Source organism: Lepus europaeus, chromosome 15 (assembly GCF_033115175.1).
Source record: "Lepus europaeus isolate LE1 chromosome 15, mLepTim1.pri, whole genome shotgun sequence".
Taxonomy (NCBI): Eukaryota; Metazoa; Chordata; class Mammalia; order Lagomorpha; family Leporidae; genus Lepus; species Lepus europaeus.
This window is the reverse complement of record NC_084841.1, coordinates 65,048,525-65,072,239: the sequence shown is the minus strand read 5'-3', so window position 1 is coordinate 65,072,239 and position 23,715 is coordinate 65,048,525. Positions and strand designations below refer to the sequence as shown.

The 23,715-nt window shown below is 38.2% G+C and overlaps 1 protein-coding gene across 1 annotated transcript in view; it reads right to left on the bottom strand.

Annotated features, from left to right (window-relative positions):
- Positions 1 to 23,715, bottom strand: part of FBXL17 (F-box and leucine rich repeat protein 17) — a 553,738-nt gene that overhangs the window by 496,825 nt on the left and 33,198 nt on the right. Inside the window, exon 4 of the mRNA XM_062212315.1 lies at positions 10,142 to 10,273. Coding sequence (XP_062068299.1) covers positions 10,142 to 10,273 — 132 coding nt within the window. The remainder of the gene's footprint in view (positions 1 to 10,141; positions 10,274 to 23,715) is intronic.

The window sequence follows — 23,715 nt, the reverse complement described above, 5'->3', positions numbered from 1 at the left end:
TTATCATGAGCCGCCAAGGCTATGGAAGCCTCTTGAGTCCACAAACTCTGACACTATTTAGACTGGGTCATAATCAAAGAGGAAGTTCTCTCCTCCCTTCAGAGAAAGGTACCTCCTTCTTTGATGGCCCGTTCTTTCCACTGGGATCTCACTCACAGAGATCTTTCATTTAGGTCATTTTTTGCCACAGCGTCTTGGCTTTCCATGCCTGAAATGTTCTCATGGGCTTTTTAGCCAGGTCCGAATGCCTTAAGGGCTGATTCTGAGGTCAGAGTGCTGTTTAGGGCATCTGTCATTCTATGAGTCTGCTATGTGGCCTGCTTCCCATGTTGGATCCTTCTCCCCCTTTTAATTCTATTGTTATTAGCAGACACTTGGTCTTTTTTATGTGATCTCTTTGACACTTATTCTTATCTTTAGGATCAGTTATGCACTTAAACTGATCACTTTAACTAGTAAGATGTCATGGGTACCTGCCAATTTAATGGGATTTGGAGTTCCATGGCAAATTTTTAGCTTTACCCTTAGGGTTAAGTCCAAGGGAACATGTGCCAAACTGTACATCTCCTCCCTCTCTTATTCCCACTCTTATTTTTAACAAGGATCAATTAAACAAATTTTTAAAAGCATGTTCAATTCCATAGTAACCATTTGTCACAAAATTAGCATTTACAAATGTCCATTTCATGCCACCACTAGGGGTGATAACTATATAAACACAAGATACACACACTCCCTAACCTCAGAAGAGTTGATATTCCAACCCTGAAGTAGAACAGTTCGGGGTAAGGGTATATAGAAAGTAGGAAAGGAGGCAGTGGGGGGTATAAAAGGAAGCTACACAGCAGGTACCAAAACACAGATAGGTGGAATAAATTCTAGTATTCCACAGCACAGTGGAGTGACTACACGTCCCAACAACCCATTATATATTTTATATACACTTTGAAGGGAGGGCAAAGGCTCAAAACACAAAGAAATAATGAGAGAGAAATGCAAATTACCCTGATTTGGTCAATACACATTGTACACATGTACTGAAATATCACCCCATATCTCATAAACATGCATAATTTTTACATGCTAATTAAACAGAAAGACTTTTTTAAAAAGATTTAATAACCCATCAGTGAGATATACCTATAAAATTATTTCAGTTACTAATGGAGAGCAATTTGGTATGATCTGGTAAACATTTGTACATACCTTATGATACCCTAGAGAAACTCACAGACAAGTACAGGAGACTTGAACAAGGATTTTATATCTGCCTTTGACAGTGAGACACTGGAAACAATATAAGTGTCTTTCAGTAGGGAATGCATAAAAAGGAGATACATATATAGAATAGAATACTAATATTTAAAAAGAATCTACATATTGACCATGGCTTGCTCTCAAAAACAAAAGTAAAATGCAAATTATAAATTGTTACATACTTTGTGAGATCAATATTTAACCATATGACAACACATATAAATTGTATGTGACTACAAACACAGCAATACTTTTGTGTTGTTCATGGTTATCCACATGCATGTTATTTTTTAAAATTAATCTATTTGAGAGACAGAGAGTGTTCATTCACTGGTTTTCTCTCCAAATGTGCACAACACTCATGGCCAGGCCAGGGCTGAAGACAAGAGTTGGGAACTCAAGCTAGTCTCTCACAGAGCTGGAAGGAATGCAATCCGCTAACTGATCACCACTACCTTTCCGGGTCTGTATTGGCACAATGATGGAGTTAGGAGCAGAACCAGTATCATCCCTTAAGAGACAAGAGTGGCTTAACCAAGCCAACTGCCCACTCTGTTAAAGTATTTTTTAAAGCATCATTACAGTCATCTCAGGAAGGAGACAATGGGATGACGTTAGGAATGCAAGACAACAGGGACTTAGAGTTGATTAAAGCTGATTTGCTTCAAGCAGCATCAGCAACTCAACAAAATGTTAACTGCCAGTTTCTAGGGATGCTATTATTCTTTTTAGCATTCTGTATTTTCTTAATTTCTCAAATAAAAAAACTTATCACATTTTGCGTTTGCTGAAATTGCATTCTATGATCCTTATTACCCAGAAAATTCCTTATTTCTTATCAAGACACACAAGAAATTCAGTAACTTAGTCTCTGCCTTCTTCCCAAGACCTAAATATAAACAATTCTCCCACCACCAAGCCCTATAAATCTAGTTTTGTTATAACACCTACCACTTATCACAACATTCAGTGTATTTTCCTAATTGATCTCTGATAGTGCTGTTTCCCACAAATGTAATCATGTACCCCCGGCCAAAAAGCATTCATCTACGTCATGATCACATCACAACACATCCTGCAAGACCTAGTTCAAGTGTCACTACTATATGTAAGAATGTCTGGTTCCTTCATATCTTTCTCTCCAAAATAACTCTTTTTGAAATTAATGCTTCCATAGCCCTTAACAGTAGACCAGACCGCCTTTCCTTGGTCTAAGTCTTCTTTAACTCCTTAACACCTCTCTAAGTGTCTGACCCATAGCAGGTATTCAAACATTACCTGACTGAATGAACATTTGAAACAAGTTAAGAGAGTAAAGATTTACCAGTTTTTGAAACCACTTAAATTTCAATTAAATGTGCTGGACAAAAATGAAATAGTGCCAGTTTCTAAATCCAAATGTTACAGAACTATAAAAATACTGTTTTTAAAATAGAAAAACTTGGTATAAATAGTACAATTCTATCATTAAACTTATGTTCACATCTGTAGAAATTTAAGATCAACACTAAATACTATATTGAAGAAAGCTTTCCTCTTTTATCATTTTACAGTTATTCTAGGAAAGTATGCAATGTATTTTTCCTTGCAGCTTCCCCTGAAATCAATTAGAATCCTAGCAAATATCTTCCACTCATGCTAATTGTTAACTTCCTCCTGTAATGTCTCAGGCACCTATCCCTAAGTGTTCCTCAGCAGATGATTGTGTTTGGGAACTTATCGCTTGGTTCAAAGTGCGTAGATTAGCATAAGCTGTGATATACCCATGCAACCAAAAGGGCTGAAGAACAAAGATCTGCAAATCTTAGCAGATCTGGTGAGAATTTTGACTTTGACAGTTAGTTATTACTTAACCTCTGGGGGCCTCAATTTTCTCATCTGTGAAATGGAGTAAAAATTGCTATCTCACTTAGAGGTTGTGAGGGTTACTTACTTAAGGTAGCATAGTTCCTGAAACATGATAAATATTTAGTAAAAAGACAACTGTTTTAAATATTTTGTAAAATAAACAAATGACAGCAAAAACATCAAATGTACTTGCTCTATGTTATGAAGGTTTACATCTTCCCCCTCAAAAAAAATCTGTATGTTTAAATCCTAATCCCCAAGATGACAGTATTAGGAGGTGTGGGTGGAGGAGCTTTGTGATGTGATTAGATTGTGAGAGTAGAGCCATAATAAATGAATTAGGGTTCTCATCAAATAGGCCCAGAAGCAGGCAAACAGCCTAGAAGCTAAGATGCCTGAGTTCCACACTGGAATGCCCGGCGTTGTTTCCTGGATCCAGCTCCTGAAGACTTGGAGCTCTTGCCAATGCAGACTCTGAAAGGAATCAGGTGATGCTCAGGTAACTGAGTTTCTGCCTCTCATGCTGAAGATCTGGAATGAATTCCCAGCTCCTGCCACAGGACTGACCCAAATCCCAAATGTTGTGGGCATTTAGGAAATGAGCCATTAGATGGAGGACAGCGCGTGGGCTCTCTCTCGCTCTCACTCTCTCTTGCTCTTTCTCAAATAAATAAAATGTATTTAAAAAGAAATAATACATCCAAGGGCGCTTGTTTACCCCTTTCATCATGCAGAAACACAAGAAAGTGTGTATGAACCAGAAAGCAGGCCTTACTATTTTTCAGCCTCTGGAACAGTGAAAAATTAATCTCCGTTTTTATAAGTTATCTAGTGTATGGTATTTTTGTAAAGCAGCCCAGAGTAAGACAATAGTACACAATACTAAGATAAAGTTAAATATCTTTAGGACAATTTCTTTAGAATGCCACAGCAAGTGTCACTGCTCCCTGGAAACCACCACTCTGGGCCTAAGTAAATGCCCCATCTAAGGTAAGCAATCTATCCTGAGGGATTTTAGAGACTGAACTGAGTGCACAGAAGACAGAATCCATTACAAATAAAAATTATTTATGTATGAGATTATAAGTAAACTCACTTTACAAGGAGTAGTATTTGAGAAACAAGATATCAGAAGTGTAATGGGGAAATCTGGGATTAGAGGACAACTAATCTCCTTAATATATTAATTCATATATAAAGACCCACAATATATTAACGCTACACTGAAGACTAAAATGGTTATGGGATGCAAGTTTTCAAAAAATGCCAAACTAGCTACTGATATTTTGCACAAATGTTTATCTTACTATCCCAGCTGATGATCTACACGATCGCAAGTCCATTTTATTGCAACAGCCTCAAATCACTGTCAGTGGCTAATGGGTGAAATCAGTGATACTATGCACAGACACAGCCCAGCTCAAGTTGGCAGACTACACAAAGCAAACCCTGACAGGGAGAGGAAGAAAACTTTCACTGAAGTCTTCCAATGTTAGGGGCCATGAAACACATGTGATACTTTACCTCTTAATCTCATTGAGTCTCATCCTCATAAGAATATGTTTTAAGCAGCAGTATACATTTTCTGCAAAGAAGGAAATCAAAGTGCAAAAATTCCCACAACTAACCCAAGTCACATGAGTAGAAAATAGCAGGATCAAGGTGTGGGCTGCATTCCATGTGACACAAAAATAGCATTTGCCTCAATCTCTCAAAATGCTTCCAGTCAGGAGGAAGAAAGGCTAGAAAGATAAATTTAGAACCTACCTCATCCATGCAAGCCTCCAAAGAATATTTTTTTAAACTTTTAAGTTTATTTTATTTATTTGAGAGGCAAAGAGACAAAGACAGTTCCCATACATTTGTTCACTCCCCATATTCCTAAAGTGGCTGAGGCTGGCCCAGGCCAAATATGGGGAGCCAGGAACTCAAGTCAAGGTCCCCCATATGGGTGACAGGGACACAGCTCCCTGAGCTATCACTGATGCCTGCAAGGTCTGCATTAGCAGAAAGCTAGCACTGGGAGTGGCATGGGTTTTGAACCCAGGCACTCTGATATAGGATGCAGTTTTCTCAACTGGTCTCCTCAAGCAGTAGGCCAAATGCCTATTATGAATAATAAAAGTCAAAATAATATTTTATAGTAGTGGCCAAGTGTCTCTAATAGATGTCAAATCATCTGTAAGAGATGTCAATGAATTACAAATCTAGTAAATTATCAATTAACCAGGAGTCTGAAAACAAAAAAATCACACTTTACCTTTAGGAAATAAAAGTTTTAACCAAGAAATTTTTATCATTTACCTAAAAATTTCTAAAATATATTCATACTATAGGGCTATTTTCCTGATAATTCAAAAAACTATACTAGTCCCTAACTCTTCAGAGGAGAATGTGAAAAAACAATAGACTAAATGCAAACATGACCCACACAGATCTATATCAATATACTGACCCTATGACTTAGAACATAAATTGTTTTTTAAATAAATCATAAAATCCCAGTACTTTAAAATATCAGGCTGTATAACAAATGACAGATAATCTATCCAACCCCATCATTTCAGAACTGAATAAAAGTCCATCTAAAGCGTTCCTCTGTCCAAAAAATAGAAAAGCAGAATCTGGCACAGGGAGAGTAAAAAAGCAGACAAAATATACTTACTGAAGTCTCTATGTCATCAATAACTATACACCCACAATGTTTGACTGTGCTCCCCAAAGTTCATATTTGGAAGCTTAATCCCTAAAGTAACAATGTTGGGAAATGAGATCTAATAAGATGTGGTTAGATCATTGAGCTCTACACTCACGGACGATCTGTCATCAATACAGAACTGGGTTAGTTATCTCAGGGGGACTTATTCTAAAAGGAAGTTAGGTTCTGTCTCTACTCCTCACCCTCTCCCCCTCCCCCTTCCTCTTTCTACTATGGGATGAGGCAACACAAAGGGCTTGGCCAGATGCTGACACCATGCTCTTGGACTTGTCGGTCTCCAAAACTGTGAGCCAAACAAACCTCCATTCCTTACAAACTACCCAGCCTCAGATATTCTGTTACAGCAGTAAAAATGGACTATGACAATCCCCAAACTAAATATGACATAAAAATAGCTTTTGTGGCAAGTACTACATTGAAGTGATATAAAAGCTATCACTAGAAAGACAGATGTATATAATATGCTAGACTCTCACTATGGTTATATTTCTCAAATCTATTTCTAGAGTCTACACAAGAGTTTTACAGCAGATGCAAAATACATCCATGTAAGTGCATGGCATTTGTCTCACTCAAAAATGACTGAAATACAAATTCTCTTTTAGGAAGATTCTACCTGTATGTCTCAACTCTGCATCACTGTAACTTATTTGAGTTTTAAAATGTCAAACCATTGCCCTCACTTTCTTTCCATGTGAATAAAACCTCTCCCTCTGATAAACACAGATATCCTCCCTGTTTTATTTAAAATTTAGGCTACTTAAATCAGTGCCACAAATATGGAATTTCAAATATTTTAATTGTACATGTAAAATGGCAAATTCAACTTGTTGCATTCTAGATGTAACTATATTTCAAACTTTAAAAAGAAATGTTCCCATTAATTTGACCTGAAGAACAAATATTTCAAAAGAACAGCAAAAACGTATACAAGCATTATATCCCTTATAGTTATATCCAGGACACAAAAGCTGTGCCACTGAAATATACAAAGACAATACTGCCATCTAAAGGCCAAGGTATAATATGAAACAATATATACTCAGCCAAATATGGACATGTATAAAAATCAACTTGATATTACAAATCAGCAAAGTGTATACTTTAAAAAACACTATGCTATAATTTATTCATTTATGTTTATTTAAAAGGAAGAAACAAACAGGGAGAGAAATATCTCCCACCTGTTGGTTTACTGCCCAAATGCCTACAAAAGTTAGGGCTTGGCCAGGCTGAAGCAAGGAGCCTGGAATTCAATCCCCAGGTCTTCACAAGGCTGGCAGGGACCCAAATACTTGAAGCATCACCTGCTGCCTCTTAGAGTATGCAACAGCAGGAAGCTAGAATCAGAAGCAGAGCTGGGACTTGAACCTAGGCACTCCACGTGGGATAGGGCAGTCCCAAGCAGATCTTAACCACTATGACAGAAACCTGTACCCTATTATTCTTTCTAGACTACTCTCTCTTAGGGAGATTCAATTTGTCAGTAGAATTAACAAAATAATTTGGGTAATGATCATTATTTGTCAAAGAGCAGGTCAAATTCTGACAGTATACTTCCACACAGTGTTCTCTGTAAGTAACGCTATTAGTTACCAATTTAAAATACTTGTTGCTAAATCACTAACAATATTTTTCAAAAGAAAAATACCCAAACTACTTAAAATTGCAGTTTTGCAAATAACTGAAATATTTCTTATTTCATAAATTTTAAAAGTACAAAACAAAGTTCTTTTGGGAGGTTAGTTTTTAAAGTATTCAATAAAGAATTCAAATTTCCCTAAGAATCTTAAGTGGTAAAGATTTTACTGAAGTGACCTTCCTTAAAGAGCCAGAAAAATTACTTCAACGACATCAAAATGTTTAAAGTCTGAACTAAAAACTACAAAAATAATTTCCTTAGGAATTAAGTGTAGAGTATATGAATGCAACAAGAAACTTCAAAACATAAGCAGTGTGCCAATAAAAATGTCTGTTTATTCAATAAGAAATTGAATATTAGTCAATATACAGTTACATCTAGAAACTGAATATCTGTCAATATTAGTATTAACAAATACCCCTACTAATTGAACAATAGAAAATTGTTAAGTTGGAATTATCTCTTATCTTCAGTGGAAAGTAGAATCCAACAGTTAAATAACAAATATAACTGTGATAACATAAAAACAATTAGGTTTTCAGTGTCCTCTATGAGAGCTTGTACTGGAAATTTTGAGAACATTATGTAATTTAATCCTTTAAACCACTATCTGCAAAAAGACATGTAACAGTTGCCTAATTTACAAATAAAATTTAAAGAGCTTAAGTAACTTTACCAGTGTAACAAGGCAAGTTAGTACCCGCAAGGATTCAAAACTTCAGTCTCTGTGACCCAGAAGACCTCATCATCTACAAAATTATATGGTCTCAAACATGATTATTATGCTGATATTAAATGTAAAGAGGAATGTGAAATATTTTTACTAAATAGTTTCGGGGAAAAATATTCTATAATCTATCATAATAAAAGTAATTTTATTGTAATACACAGTGTTTCAATTTTTTCTAAGTAAAATCTTTTTTTAAAAATTATTTATTTGAAAATTCGGAAAGATGCCATCTAGTGATACACTCTCCAAAGGGCTGGACCAGGGAACAAGGAACTCACACCACTTTGCCTAAGGGTGGACTTGAGCCATGATCACTGCTTCCCAGTGTCTGCACTATCAAGAAGCTGGAGTTAGGAGCCAGAGTTAGGGATTGAATCCAAGTACTTGGATGTAGGATGTGGGCATCGTAACTGGCATCTTTACTGTCCCTAGAATCGTTTTAAAAATAGCATTATCGGGTCAGCACTGTGGCTCACTTGGTTAATCCTCGCCTGCGGCGCCGGCATCCCATATGAGTGCCAGGTTCCAGTCCCAGTTGCTCCTCTTCCAGTCCTTCTCTCTGCTGTGGCTGGGAGGGCAGTGGAGGATAGCCCAAGTGCTTGGGCCCCTGTACCCTCATGGGAGACCAGGAGGAAGCACCTGGCTCCTGGCTTTGGATCGGCGTAGCTCTGGCCATAGCGGCCATTTGGAAGGTGAGCCAATGGAGGGAAGACCTTTCTCTCTGTCTCTAACTCTATCTGTCAAATAAATAAAAATAAATAAATAAAATTTTAAAGAATAGCATTATCTTAGTGGAAGTACTGATGCTTCAAGACAACTTTCCACTTATGTTCATATATGAGATATGTTTATCAGATATTTATCAAATTTCATAAACTAACTCCAGGGCAATAAAAAAAATCTCTACTTTCCAGAGGCTATTTAAAAAGCAAGTCTTCTTTATAAATATGCTGTACATTTAGGACGAACATTTCCAAGTACACTATTTTTCAACACTGAGAATGCCTATTTGAGCCTCCCTCATGACCATCTCTTCTATTAAACATGTACAATGTATCCATTAAACCAAAATTAAATTTTATTCAGTTATAAAAAAGGAATGAAACACTGATACATGCTACATTGATGAACCTTGAAAACATAATGGGTCAAAGAAGCCAGACACAAAAAGCTACATATTATGTAATTCTACTTATATGAACTATCTAGAATACCCAAATCAACAGAGACAGAAAATATATTAGTAGCAGCCAGGGGCCGGAAGAAGGAAGGGGACAGTGATAGCCAATGGGCACAGAGTTTCTTTAGGAGGTAACAAAAATACTTTAAAACTAGATATTGGGGATGACTGCACATTTTGAACATACTAAAATGAAGGAACCATGCATTTTTAAAGGTAAATTTCATGATTTATGAACATTTATCTCAATAAAAGAAAACTGGCTTTAAATATATTAAATACATCAGTGACACATGTAGTTGCATGTGCTTAAAATATGAATCTATTTAACTGCAAAGATTATCTGCCCCTGTTTATTCCTTTTTTTATCATAATAAGTAAACTGCTCCATTTCACAAGTGTTCTTGAGCATCAGAAAATACTAATCATCTAGCAATATTATTCCGTGCGAAATCAGAAGAAACTACAACCACAGACTTATGTTTGACAAATATTTTTTCCTAATTTTCCTAAGTCAATTCACTGTCAGAATTTAAAAAAAACACTTGATCACATGCAAATAAGGCATTTTAAAAAATACATACAAGTACCCCCAGTTACAATACGAATTCATAAAACCATTGTTTGGAGAGGAGTTCTGGTTTTGAATAATTAGTATTTGCCTCTCAACTATCAAAAGAAAATAGGCTGAAGAAAATTTATCGACAAAGCTTAAGGAATTCAGAGGACAAAATAAGCAACACAAGGATGATAACAAGTACTTACTAATTTGTTCTCCTGCATGTATATTCTTTGCAATTTCAGACAGCCCTTAGCTATGACGATCATGCCTTCATCTGAGATCTTGTAACACTGGCCAAAATGAATATCTTTGAGTTCTCTGCATTTTGAGCCCAGCTGTAAACAAAAAGATTTGGCTGAATTCTCAGTAAATAACAAAGGCTACATATTTCTTGGAGGATTTTTATATAATTTTTTGAAAATAACCATACCAGCATTAAATAGTTATTTATAAAGTACTTTTAAAATAACACTGAGTGTAAACCATCCCATAACTAAATTGCTATTAAGACTTTTCACCTTCTCATCTACTTCCCTACTGTACTTACCTCATATGCTATGCTCACAAGGTACCTAGATTCCTTAACACTTGAAATTCACATCTTTACATCTCTTGAGTCTTAACAGTAAAAAAATATTAATAATAATCTAAAGAGATTCATTTGGTATATTTATAAGATTTGAATATTATAACACCATTAAAATTAGGAAAAACTGTTAAGTAAAAAAAAGTATGTAGGTTTTTAAAGAAAAATCCAATTTTATAAAGAAATAATGCATACTTAAATGCACATATATACACAGAAAAAAAGAGACTGGTTTCACACGAGGGTGGTAATAGTGGTTATTTCTGATTAGTAAATGGGTGAGATTTTCCTATCAATATTCTCTAATTTTTGAAAATAAAATTACTTTCATAATGAAAAAATACTTCCAAGTTTTGTTTCGAGTAAAGTAATGCTAGAATCAAAAAGATATGAATTCATTTCTCTTTCCATTTTATTCTAATTTTGTCTATATGATAACCAATTATATATTCCTCAACAAATGTAAATAACCTTCATGAAGACAGAGATTTGCCTGTTTTGTTAAATAATGTATTCTGCTCCTGTGTCTTACACATAGTTGATACCTAATAACTATTTACTGAGTATTCAAACGAAAAGGGTGATTAGAATTCTGTGTTGTAAAGAGGCCTCTTAAACAGCACAAACACAAGAAATCAAGATTGAGCCTTAGATACCACCATGGTCCAATTAATTTTTTTTAAAGATTTATTTATTTATTTATTTGAAAGTCAGAGGTACACAGAGAGAGGAGAGGCAGAGAGAAAGAGAGAGGTCTTCCAACAATGGTTCACTCCCCAACTGGTCGCAATGGCCGGAGCTGCACCAATCTGAAGCCAGGAGCCAGGAACTTCTTCCGGGTCTCCCACACGGGTATAGAGGCCCATGGACTTGGGCCATCTTCTACTGCTTTCCCAGGCCATAGCAGAGAACTGGATTGGAAGTGGAGCAGCTGGGGGGTCTCGAACCAGCACCCATAAGGGATGCCGGCACTTCAGGCTAGGCCATTAACCCGCTAAGCCACAATGCCAGCCCCTGTTCCCATAAATTTAAGGTTTCTAAACTGAGTCCATGGAAAAAATTCGGGGATTTCAGAAAAGTTAACATGAAAAAATAGTACATATTAATTTTCATAATTAATGAAACTTCTAACCCAACTGTAACATTTCCTTCACTTAATATGAGCAAAATACCAATGGTAGTTTAGCTGTACCTGTGCCTTTGGAAATAATACAAATCAAAGATAATTTCTTATCATAACACTATTGCTACAAATATCTAAAAATACCATTTTTTTCTTCAGCATCAGTTTTCATCATGCTCATTAGAAAAACTACCCATCCTTATTTAGTTCATTACAAGAAACACGTATATTTCTAGAATAAACATACAATGGCGGGGACCAGCGCTGTGGCGCAGTAGGCTAATCCTCTGCCTGTGGCGCCAGCATCCCATATATGGGTGCTGGTTCTAGTCCTGGTTGCTCCTCTTCCAGTCCAGCTCTCTGCTGTGGCTTGGGAAAGCAGCAGCAGATGGCCCAAGTGCTTGGGTCCCTGCACCCGCATGGGAGACCAGGAAGAAGCACCTGGGTCCTGGCATTGGATCGGCACAACTCCGGCTGTTGCAGCCATTTGGGGAGTGAACCAATGGAAGAGACACCTTTATGTCTCTCCCTCTCACTGTCTGTAACTCTACCTCTCAAATAAATAAATAAAATCTAAGGAAAAAAATTATAATAGCTCTTGACTTAGACGTGAGAAAGCTGAATCCAAAAGCCAATATTGGGCAAAAAGCAAAGAAGTACACTTCAGAACTTTCAAGAGACCCATATATGTCTGGCAGTGAGAGTGAGAGTGAGGCTAAGAACAGATTCTTGAACATTTCTTAATAAGTAATTAAGCCTTCAGATTACCACCACTCCACACCCATACCGCACACTGCCATTACTGTGAAGCCTGACCCCCTATACCACAACATCAACAGACTGGAGATCTCCAGGGAAGTAAAAGACGGTGTTTATGAACTGAAGTATACTATACATAGCTGAAGAAAGCACACTTTAGAAAATGCAGGGACTGTGTGAAAGTTTATACAGTGAAAATTGAAAAAAATCAAATACATAATTCTATTAAATTCTCTAGGATGAAAAAAAGTGTGATCATTCAGACTGTAAGGGTTTATCCACATGCCCAACAAAGATGACAAAAATAGACTCATGACAATGATAAATTTCAGACTTCCAGAAAAAAATAATTTTACACAAAGAACCAGGATAGAAATGCATCAAACTTCTTATAAACACTAAAAAAATGCCAGCGCTGCGGCTCACTAGGCTAATCCTCTGCCTGCGGCGCCAGCACACCAGTTCTAGTCCCGGTCAGGGCACCGGATTCTGTCCCGGTTATTTCTCTTCTAGGCCAGCTCTCTGCTGTGGCCCAGGAGTGCAGCGGAGAATGGCCCAAGTCCTTGGGCCCTGCACCCAAGTGGGAGACCAGGAGGAAGCACCTGGCTCCTGGCTTCGGATTGGCGCAGCGCCGGCCGCAGTGGCCATTTGGGGGGTGAACCAACGGAAAGAAGACCTTTCTTTCTTTTTTTTTTTTTTTTTTTTTGACAGGCAGAGTGGACAGTGAGAAAGAGACAGAAAGAAAGGTCTTCCTTTTGCCATTGGTTCACCCTCCAATGGCCGCCGCGGCTGGCGCACCGCGCTGATCCGATGGCAGGAGCCAGGTGCTTCTCCCGGTCTCCCATGGGGTGCAGTCCCATCCTCCACTACACTCCCTGGCCACAGCAGAGAGCTGGCCTGGAAGAGGGGCAACCGGGACAGAATCCGGCGCCCCGACCGGGACTAGAACCCGGTGTGCTGGCGCCGCAAGGCGGAGGATTAGCCTAGTGAGCCGCGGCGCCGGCCAGACCTTTCTTTCTAACTCTGCCTGTCCAAAAAATAAAAAAAAACCAGCAGAGTGATCTCATGTCATCAAATTCTGAAGCAAAGTTATTTCTAACCAAGAATTTCGTACTCACAATTGAGGTCATAAACCGTTAGGACAGAATTGGGGATATTTTCAGAAGTGAAAGTTCTAACAGATTCATCCCAAGCAGCTGGCGCTGTGGCACAGCAAGTTAAAACCCCAGCCTGCAGAGCCGGTATCCCATATGGGCACCGGTTCTAGCCCCAGCTGCTCCTCTTCCGATCCAGCTCTCTGCTGTGGCCTGGGAGGGCAGTGGAGGATGGCCCAGGTCCTTGGGCCCCTGCACCCGCATGGGAGACCTGGTGGAAGAATCTCCTGGGTCCTGGCTTCAGATCGGCTCAGCTCAGCTCTGGCCGTTGCGGTCATTTGGGGAGTAAACCAGAGGAATGGAAAACCTCTCTCTATCTGCCTCTCCTTCTCTCTCTTTGTAACTCTTTCAAATAAATAAAATGATTCTAAAAAAAAATTTACATCCCATACATTTTTTAACAGGACATCTCTGGAATCTGTGCTTTAGTAAACATGAGAATACACGAAAAGAAAGACGACACCACACCTGGGTAATGGATCTAACCCAAAAGTCAAAGAAAACTGTAGGAATAAGAGTGAAAGTAAGATACTAAGATGACCAGTAACACAACACCATTTAAAATCACCATTAAAAACCAAGAAGTCCAGACTACAGCCTTCAGAACATCACAGGCAAATATACTATATGATGATAAATTTGATTTTTAACACATAGAAATACTAATGCAACTAAGGAAAATCAGTGAGCTCTACTACTGTTAAGATATTTAAAAACTAAGTAACTAAAGAGGAAAAAAAAATACTACTTATGGTGAAAACGAATTATTGTAGAGAATAAAAAATGCAGATAAATGATTGTAAAATGTGAAGGGTGAATATTTACTTTTTAAAAACTACAAAAGAATTATATTGGAAGGATGAGAGGAAGAGAAGTGTAAGTGAACTAAATCTTTGTGTTCCATATCAAAGAGACAGCAAAAAACAAATAAATAAATACAAACATATTACAGGGAAATGTTTTCTCTTTCTGGAAGAAATTCAATGGCCAAATTATTGGTCTCTCCACTAATTAGTTTGCATTTGATAAACTGGACATGTTCAGCACATCTCTAGCATTCTCTTGGGAACAAACTGCCTACAGAGAACAAGTAATCTTCGATTCATTTGAGTCCACTCTGCCAGTCTGGTCTAGCCAACAACTGAGAAATCAGTTGGTCAAACCCGAGTCAAGTTAAGGCAGTCTGGCTCTACTAGTAAGCAGCATTCTTCACCTTACATTTTCTGAGTAAAATAGGCGATTTTTTTCACTCCAGTATTATTTCTTTATTTCTCAATCTGATAATATCCTAGAAAGCAAATAGTAGGCCCCTTCAGACTTCAACATTTAGTGCATCAACCAGAACATTGAGAAATATAAAAATATAATGGAGTGACTGAAGTTTTTGACAGCATCTTAAATATGCTTTATTTATTTTAAATGTTTTTGTTTATATAAGAGGAACGATGATACTTCCCACTCTACTCTCCCTTTCTGGTTTCCACCCTCCCTCCTCCTTTTTCTTTTCATTTGTGCAATGGCATATTTTCAATTTACTTTATAGTCACAAGCTTAACCCTTCACTAAATAAAGAATTCAACAAGTACTAAGCAGAAAAACCACTGTTTCTCAAGTGTACAGATAAGGGCTAGAAACAATAATCAAATCTCAAAATTTTGCTCAGATACATTACATTTTTGGGGGTCTCTCTATATAAGTTACCACAAATCAGGGAAAACATATGCTATTTGTCTTGTTGGGACTGGTTTATTTCACTAAGAATAATGGTCTCCAATTGCATCCACTTTGTTGTAAAACACATGAGTTCATTCTTTGTTACAGCTGAATAGTATTCCGCTGTGTATATACACCACATTCTCCTTATCCAGTAATCAGCTGTTAGACACCTGGGTTGATTCCACATCTTAGCTACTGTGAGTTGGCTTGCTATAAACATGGGGGTACAAAAAACTCTTTTATATGCTGACTTATTTCCTTTCAGTAAATTCTCAGTAGAGGAACAGCTGGGTCATAGGGTAGATCTACTTTCACATTTCTGAGGACCCTCCATACTGTCTTCCATGATGGCTGTACTAGTTTACATTCCTACCAACAGTGTACTAGAGTACCTCTTCCCTCTCATCCTCATCAACATTTGTTACTTCTTGATTTTTAATTGGGGTGAGGTGAAACTGCTTTGTGGTTTTTATCTGCATTTCTCTGATGGCTAATGATCCTAACCATCCTTTCATGTGTCTGTTGGCCATTTGTATTTTATCCTTCGAAAAATGCCTGTTAGTATCCTTAGCCCATTTCTTAACTGGGTTGTTTGTTTTGTTGTTGATGAGTTTCTTGAGCTCTTTGTATTTCCTGGGTATTAATCCCTTATCAGATGTATAGATTACAAATATTTCTTCCCATTCTGTCAATTGCCTCTTCACTTTGTTGAATGTTTCCTTTGCTGTGCATAAGTTTCTAGGCTTGATGTAAACCCATTTGTTTATTTTTGCCTTTATTGCCTGTGATTCTGGGGTCTTACCCAAGAACTCTTTGCCTATGCCAAGGTCGTACAGAGTTTCCCCTATGTTCTCTGATCTTAGATTTTTAATGGATTCAGGTCTTAGATTTATATCCCTGATCCACTGTGAGTTGATTTCTGTATAGGATATAAAGAAGGGGTCTTATTTCATGTTTCTGCATGCAGAGCTCCAATTTTCCCAGCATAGTATTTGTTGAAGAGACTGTCCTTTCTCCAGGGAGTGGTTTTAGCTAGTTTGTCAAACATTTGTTGGTTGTAGATGTGTGGATAAATTTCTGAGATCTCTACAAAGTTTTTCATCGGTCCACATGTCTAGTTCTGTGCGAGTACCAGGCTGTTTTGATGATAACTGCGTTGTAAAAAGTCTTGCATAGACAAATTGGTAGAATCTCAGGTTAAAACACGTAAATCTCACTGCTATAGACTAGCAAAGAGATTTAAACACAATGTTTTTACACTGATAAGTAGCACTGGTGGCTTTATCTACAAGGAAATGACTTTTTCAGAGTCAGAGGCCATGAAGATAACCATACAAAGATAAGGACCATGCATTTGGCCTTTGCAGACATTTTCAGCATGTGTAGACCAGCTAATTTGGGGGAAGAGTACCTGAAGGGACAAGATATTATGACTTACTACTATGGAAAATAATTGTCATTTAATCTCAGCACAACAAATGATATTCTATTTTAAACTGTCATTGAATACACAAGTTACACAAGTTATAGCCATGTTCTATCAGCACTAATCACCAAGACAACATCCATTAATGTCCTAAATTTCAGACATTTGAAGTAAAACATTATATCCAACAAGTTTCCCAATTTTGCTGACATTTTTCAAATCTCTCAATATAACCATTTGTCATGACCCACCTGAAAAAAAAAAAAAAAAAACATTCAGAGCACATCAACAAAGCTCCCTGAGGGTATACCTCTTGTCATACCTAGAATTTGGCACAATTAGTACTCTACCTAAAAGCCACAGAAGCAGCACAGAACTGTGGGAAAGTAAAATATCCCATTCTCCATTGGCATATTTCAACTTGGCTATTCAGAGACACCTGCAGACACAGAAATGGTTTTCAAAAGTTGGTCTTCCATATAAATTAGTAAAAGAAGAGTGGATACAGCCACAGGCCTTTGTATCTGATATCTACCCCTCTCCCAGGATCTTACCATGGGAAAACATTGGGAGTACAACACCTAGTCCACACTGATTTCTACAAGCTGCTGTTGATATGGTTAGGTAGGTAGGTAGTAAGAAACAAGGAGCTGAGAGACTACCAGCAAGATTTGTGCTGAGGCCCTGAACCGCCTAAAACCTCACTCTCTTCCTGGCTGATCCAACATGGATGCAGTCTCAGTGTTCCCATTCCCCATCATGCACTTGAGCCTCACTTCTCATGCAGGAGACACTGTGATGACCATGTGTATGGGGACACTATCACACCTTCCTAGAGGTCACCACATGCTGAAATCCTGCTAGAACTCCACATCTTTGTATACTGAATTAGGCATCATCCCTCTATACTATAAAGTGACCACTCTGTCTTTGGGAGGGAAACAATTGTCCTTGCTTTCTCATGGAAAGGGGTTACCCACATTCACATCTGCATGTGTACTTATTTCTTTAAGTAAACCTTCCCTTCCTGCACTTCTATGTCTCTGCTTTGAATTCTTCTCTATGTAGGTGACAAGAACTTGCAATAAAGCCTGCCAAGGACCCCATTTCTCACAACACTGTTACCTGGGAGACCTCATTTATGTAACAAGACAACCCTTGCTTGCTGTGCACATCTCCTCCAACATTCCACAGCCCACAAACCCTTCTTTCCACTTAGGAACTCAAGTACCTGTATCCTTTAATAAAGCTCCCTATGTAAGGAGCATCAATCTTACCCCTGCTGTCTAACTGTTTATTTTTTCATCTACTTGAAAGATTGAGAGAGAAACAGAGTGAGGAAGAGAGATCTTCTATCTGCTGGTTCACTCCCCATATGCCTACAACAGCCAGGATGGGGCCAGACCTATGTCAGTAGCCAGGAACTCCATCCAAGTCTACCACGTGGATGGCAAGAGCCCAGGCACTTGTTCTTATACCCCTGTGTTGTAAGCACATAATAAAACTTGCAGGGGCCAGTGCTGTGGCATAGTGGGTAAAGCCACGGTCTGCAGTGCCAGCATCCCATATGGGCGCTGGTTTGAGTCCCGGATGCTCCACTTCCCATCCAGATCTCTGCTATGGCCTGGGAAAGCAGTAGAGGATGTCCCAACCCCTTGGGCCCCTGCACCTGCGTCGAAGACCCGAAAGACGCTTATGGCTCCTGGCTTCGGACTGGCACAGCTCCAGCCGTTCCAGACAATTGGGGAGTGAACCAGCGGATGGAAGAGCTCTTTCTCTCTGTCTCTCCTTCTTTCCGTTTGTAACTCTGACTTTCAAATAAATAAATCTTAAAAAAAAAAAAAAAAAAAAAAAAAACTTGTATGTCCTTTTTCTTGTTACCTGTATATTGTCAGTTTATTTCATAGATTCAAACCTTCAGAGGGGAAATGAGAAAATTTGAACCTTCCTTAACTCAACTATTTTAAATACAAAGAATTCTCCATCTAGGAAGAACATGCTAGACTTGGAGATAGGAGCTCTGAACTAGCAAAGTGGAGAGATTTTGGTAAGAGCCCTGGCATGTAGCTAAGACATCAAAAAGGTAATAACACAGAGTAAGAACTGTGGCTAAGAGTTAAGGCCTATTCTAGACAACCCAAGTTAGCAGATTTTGGAAACACCTTGGGTTTCGGACAGATCCACAGTAATAAAGTATAAAACTGAGACTAAAAAGGATAGAGCAGTCTGTATTACAGAATATAAATTTTTAGAAGCTGCTACTCTGTTCTAAAATATAAAAATCTGAACGTATCATAAAACCAACAACCCTTCAACAAAAAGAACAGAGTTAGTAAACCACTGGCCCCCAAATTGGAGAGAGCCACAGAACCACAATTCACTGAAACAGAAACCGAGTGGCAGAAACAGAGCCAAGGCTTGGATTTTTAAAAACTGAAGTGTAATTGAAAACTACTAGGGGGACCAGCATTGTGGCATTGCAGGTAAAGCCACTGCCTGCAAGGACGGCATCCCCTAAGGGCACCAGTTCCTGTCACAACTGCTCCACTTCTGATTCAGTTCCCTGCTAATGGACTGGGAAAAGCAGCGGAGCATGGCTGGCTCAAGTGCTTGGGCCCCTGTCACCCATGTGGGAGACCTGGATGAAGATCCTGGCTCCTGCCTTCAAGCTGACCCAGCCAGGGCTGTTGCACTCATCTAGGGAGTGAACCAATGGATCAAAGATCTCTTTCCTTCTCTCCTTCTCTCTGTAACTCTGATTTTCAAATAAGTAAATAAATAGAAAAAAAAAATTCTAGAAGCTTAGTATGGTCAAGTCTGAGAGTTAACAATTCCTAAGAGACCAAATTACTGGGGGAGTCTCCATTCTATTATGTTTTATCTACCAGAGCTCTACAAGGTCCTAACAGAAAGTTCAGAAGAAAAATTACTTGAAGCTCTTGGCAGTGTGGAAAGTAACCATTTGGAAATATACAAGAGCAGTCTGCTTTTAACAAAGTTTGCCCACAGAAGGATCTATTTTACCAAAGCCTAACCTCCTGGGGTTTTGTCAGTCTAACTTCCCTAAGAGAAGGGATATACCCAATTCCAGCCCCCTGCCAACCACCCTTCCTCATTTATAGGGGAGAAAAAAACAAGAAACACTGGGGAAGTTAGCAGTCCAGGGATACACAGACTCATTAAAAGATTGAAACCTAATCACAGTATTAATACAATGCTTTTCTCCACCCACACCTTTTACTATCACATTATTAAGAACCACTTACTAAAGTTCTATTACAAGTACTCAGTGCCCACCTTTGAAGGAAAAATTACAAGACACACTAAAAGGCTAACAACATGGTTTAAAGACACTAAAAAAACACATCAGCTTTTTTAGAGTCAGATATGGCAAGAATGTTGGAATTATAGCTGGAATTTTTAAAACTACGATTAATATGCTGTGTTTTAATTGAAAGAGTAGACAGCGTGCAAGAACAAATGGATATTGTAAACAAAGAGATGGGAATCCTAAAAATGAATAAAAAATGTTAGAAATAAAACATTTCTAACAGGAATAAAAGAATAAAAAGAGGAATGAAGAATGCCTTAGATGATTATTAAAGATTGGACACTGCTGAATGAAGTCTCTGAGTTTCAGGACTGATAACAGAAACTCCCAAAACTGAAAGGCAAAGAGAAAAGAGACTGAGAAGAAAACAGAACATCCAGGAATCAAGGGACAACTAACGAAAGGCATAATGTAGAAGAAAAAAAGGAGTATCAGAAGAAAGCGAGCAACAGAGGAATATCTGAAGCACTCATGACTGAGAACCTCTCCAAACTGTCAGATACCAAACTATAGATCCAAGAAGCGCAGGGAATACTACTCAAGATACTGACAAAATAAGTAAATAAGTAAATACTGACAAAATAAGTAAATCATTTTCAAACCAAAGAAAATGAAGATTCAAAAAAATTGGGAAAAAAATAAAAAGATAAAAACACCTTTCCTATAGAGAAGCAACATAAGAATTATACCAGACTTCTCCTCAGATTACACACAAGCCAAAACAGAGTGAAACATTTGAAGTTTTGAGGAGAAAAAACCACCACCCTAGACTTCTAGAACGTGTAAAATTTTCTTTCAGAAGTGTATGAGGAATAAAGACTTCTCTGACAAACAAAAATGAAGGAAATCTGTTGCCAGTAGACCTGCCTTGTAAGAAATAAGAAAAGGAGTTTTGCAGAAATAAGCAAAATGATATAGGTCAGAAACCTGAATCTACTTTAAAAAAGAACAAACCGTGGAGAAAGAATAATGAAGGTAAAATAAGAAATTCTACATTTCTTAAGTGCGGTAACAGTAACAGACTGTGCAAAGTAAGAGCAATAAATAATATAGCTTATCAGCCGGCACCGCGGCTCAATAGGCTAATCCTCCGCCTTGTGGCGCCGGCACACCAGGTTCTAGTCCCAGTTGGGGCACCGGATTCTGTCCTGGTTGCCCCTCTTCCAGGCCAGCTCTCTGCTGTGGCCAGGGAGTGCAGTGGAGGATGGCCCAAGTGCTTGGGCCCTGCACCCCATGGAAGACCAGGAGAAGCACCTGGCTCCTGCCATCGGATCAGCATGGTGCGCCAGCCTCAGCGTGCCGGCCATGGCGGCCATTGGAGGGTGAACCAATGGCAAAGGAAGACCTTTCTCTCTGTCTCTCTCTCTCTCTCACTGTCCACTCTGCCTGTCAAAAAGTAAAATAAAATAAAATGTAGTCTTTAGGGGCCAGCACTGTGGTATAGCAGGTTAAAGCTCTGGCCTGAAGCGCTGGCATCCCATCTGGGCGCCGGTTCTAGTCCCGGCTGCTCCTCTTCAGATCCGGCTCTCTACTATGACCTGGGAAAGCAGTAGAAGATGGCCCAAGTCCTTGGGCCCCTGCACCCATGTGGGAGACCCTGAAGAAGCTCCTGGCTCCTGGCTTCAGATCAGCGCAGCTCTGGCCATTGTGGCCATCTGGGGAGTGAACCAGCAGATGGAAGACATCTCTCTCTGTCTCTACCTCACTAACTCTTTCAAATAAATAAAAATAAATCTTTAAAAATAAATAAAATGTAGTCTTTAAAAAAGGAAGTCAATGGAACACTCACAAAACATATACAAAATTTCAACTCCAAAATGACTTGAATAGGCACTAAAACTGTAACTTAAGACAGAGAACTAAAATGAGCGAGAAAGGAAGAACTTAAAGACAATCCTTCAGAATTGTTAAAGCAAAAGTAAAATTACTATTAACTAAAAAAACCTGGAAATAATCACTTCAAATATGGCAGACTTCAGAGAAAGGAAAAAGAAAGACACACATAATTATAAAGGAGAAAATAGTCCAAGAAGGCAAAGTAATTCTTAATGTGATTCACCTGACAACAGACTAGCAGAACATGTAAAACCAAAATGGAGAAAACTGCAAAGGAAAATAAAACCAAAAATCAATCCTCTAGGCCAGGGGCTGGCACTGTGATACAGAGGGTTAAGCCTCCAATTGTGACACCAGCACAGGTTCAAGTCCCCCTGCTCCAGTTATAATCCAAGTCCCTGCTAATGCTCCTGGGAAAGCATAGGTAAATGGCCCAAGTACTTGGGGCCCTGCCACACATGTGGGAGTCCCGGACAGAATGCCAGGCTCCTGGCTTCAGCCTGGACCAACCGTGGCTGTTGCAGCTATTTGGGGAGTGAATCAGCAGATGGAAGATTTTTCTCCCTGTCTCTCCCATTTTCTGTCACTGTGCTTTTCAAATAAGTAAAATAAATCTTAAAAAAAAAAATCTTAACAAAAAATAGATCTTTTATTATAGTTGGAGACTTTAATATCCTATCAGAAATGGAGAGAAATCACAGACAGAAAATCAGTAAGAATATAGTTGAACTTGAAATCACCATTAATCAAGTGGATATCACAGTCATCTATTGACTATATCACATTCCACAACAGCATAATACACATTCTTCTCAAACTGATCTGGAACACTCACCAAGATAAACTACATTCTGGGTCATAAAACACACCTTCCCAAATGTCAAAGAACAGAAATTATACAATGTCTGCTCTCAAACCAAAACAGAATGAAACTAGAAATAGTAACAGCAAGATCACTGGAAAAATCCCAAAATATTTGGAGATTAAACAACACACATCTAACTAATACATGGGTCAAAGATGAAACTTAAAGACAAATTTTAAAATATTTTGAATGAAATGCAAATATATAATATATAAAAATTTATTGGATGCAGCACTACTTAAGAGGGTAATTCTGAATGCAATACTAAATGGGATTCTTTGGATGCAATTCATTTCTGAGTTTTCCATTGCTACTGTTCAGAAATACAATTCACAGGTTGATTTTATATCCTGGGACTCAGCTGAAATAGCTTGTTAATTCAGTTTTTGTGGATTCTGGAGGTTTTCCTTTACATGAATATCATCTGCAAATAGAGATCATTTTACTTATTGCTTTCCAATTTGGAAATATTTTACTTCTTTTCTTGCCAAATGGCTCTTGTTAAAACTTCCAGTACAATGTAGAACAGAAGGACCAAAAGCAAGCAATCTTGTCTTGTTCCTAATCTTAGAGGAAAAGATTTCCACCTTTCCCCACTGAATATGTCAAGTATGGTTTGTCACATATGGTCTTTATTATGCTGAAGTAGTATTACCCTATCCCTAGTTTGTTAATTATATTTCCTTATTATGAAATCATGCAGGATTTCATTTTGTTAGTGTGGCAAATTACACTGAGTGATTTTTATATTCTGAACCACCCTTGTATTCCTGACAAAAATCATACCTGGTGTTGGTATTTAATCCTTTCACTACACTACGGAATTCAGTTTGCTGCATTTTGTTGGAGACTTTTGCCCACTCATTAAAGTATTAAATTTCTCTATATTTGTATACTTTCCAGTTGTCTTTGTTATCAATTTATAAACTCACTTTAAAGTAAGATATTCTGCATGATTTTATTTTTTTTAATTTATTAAAA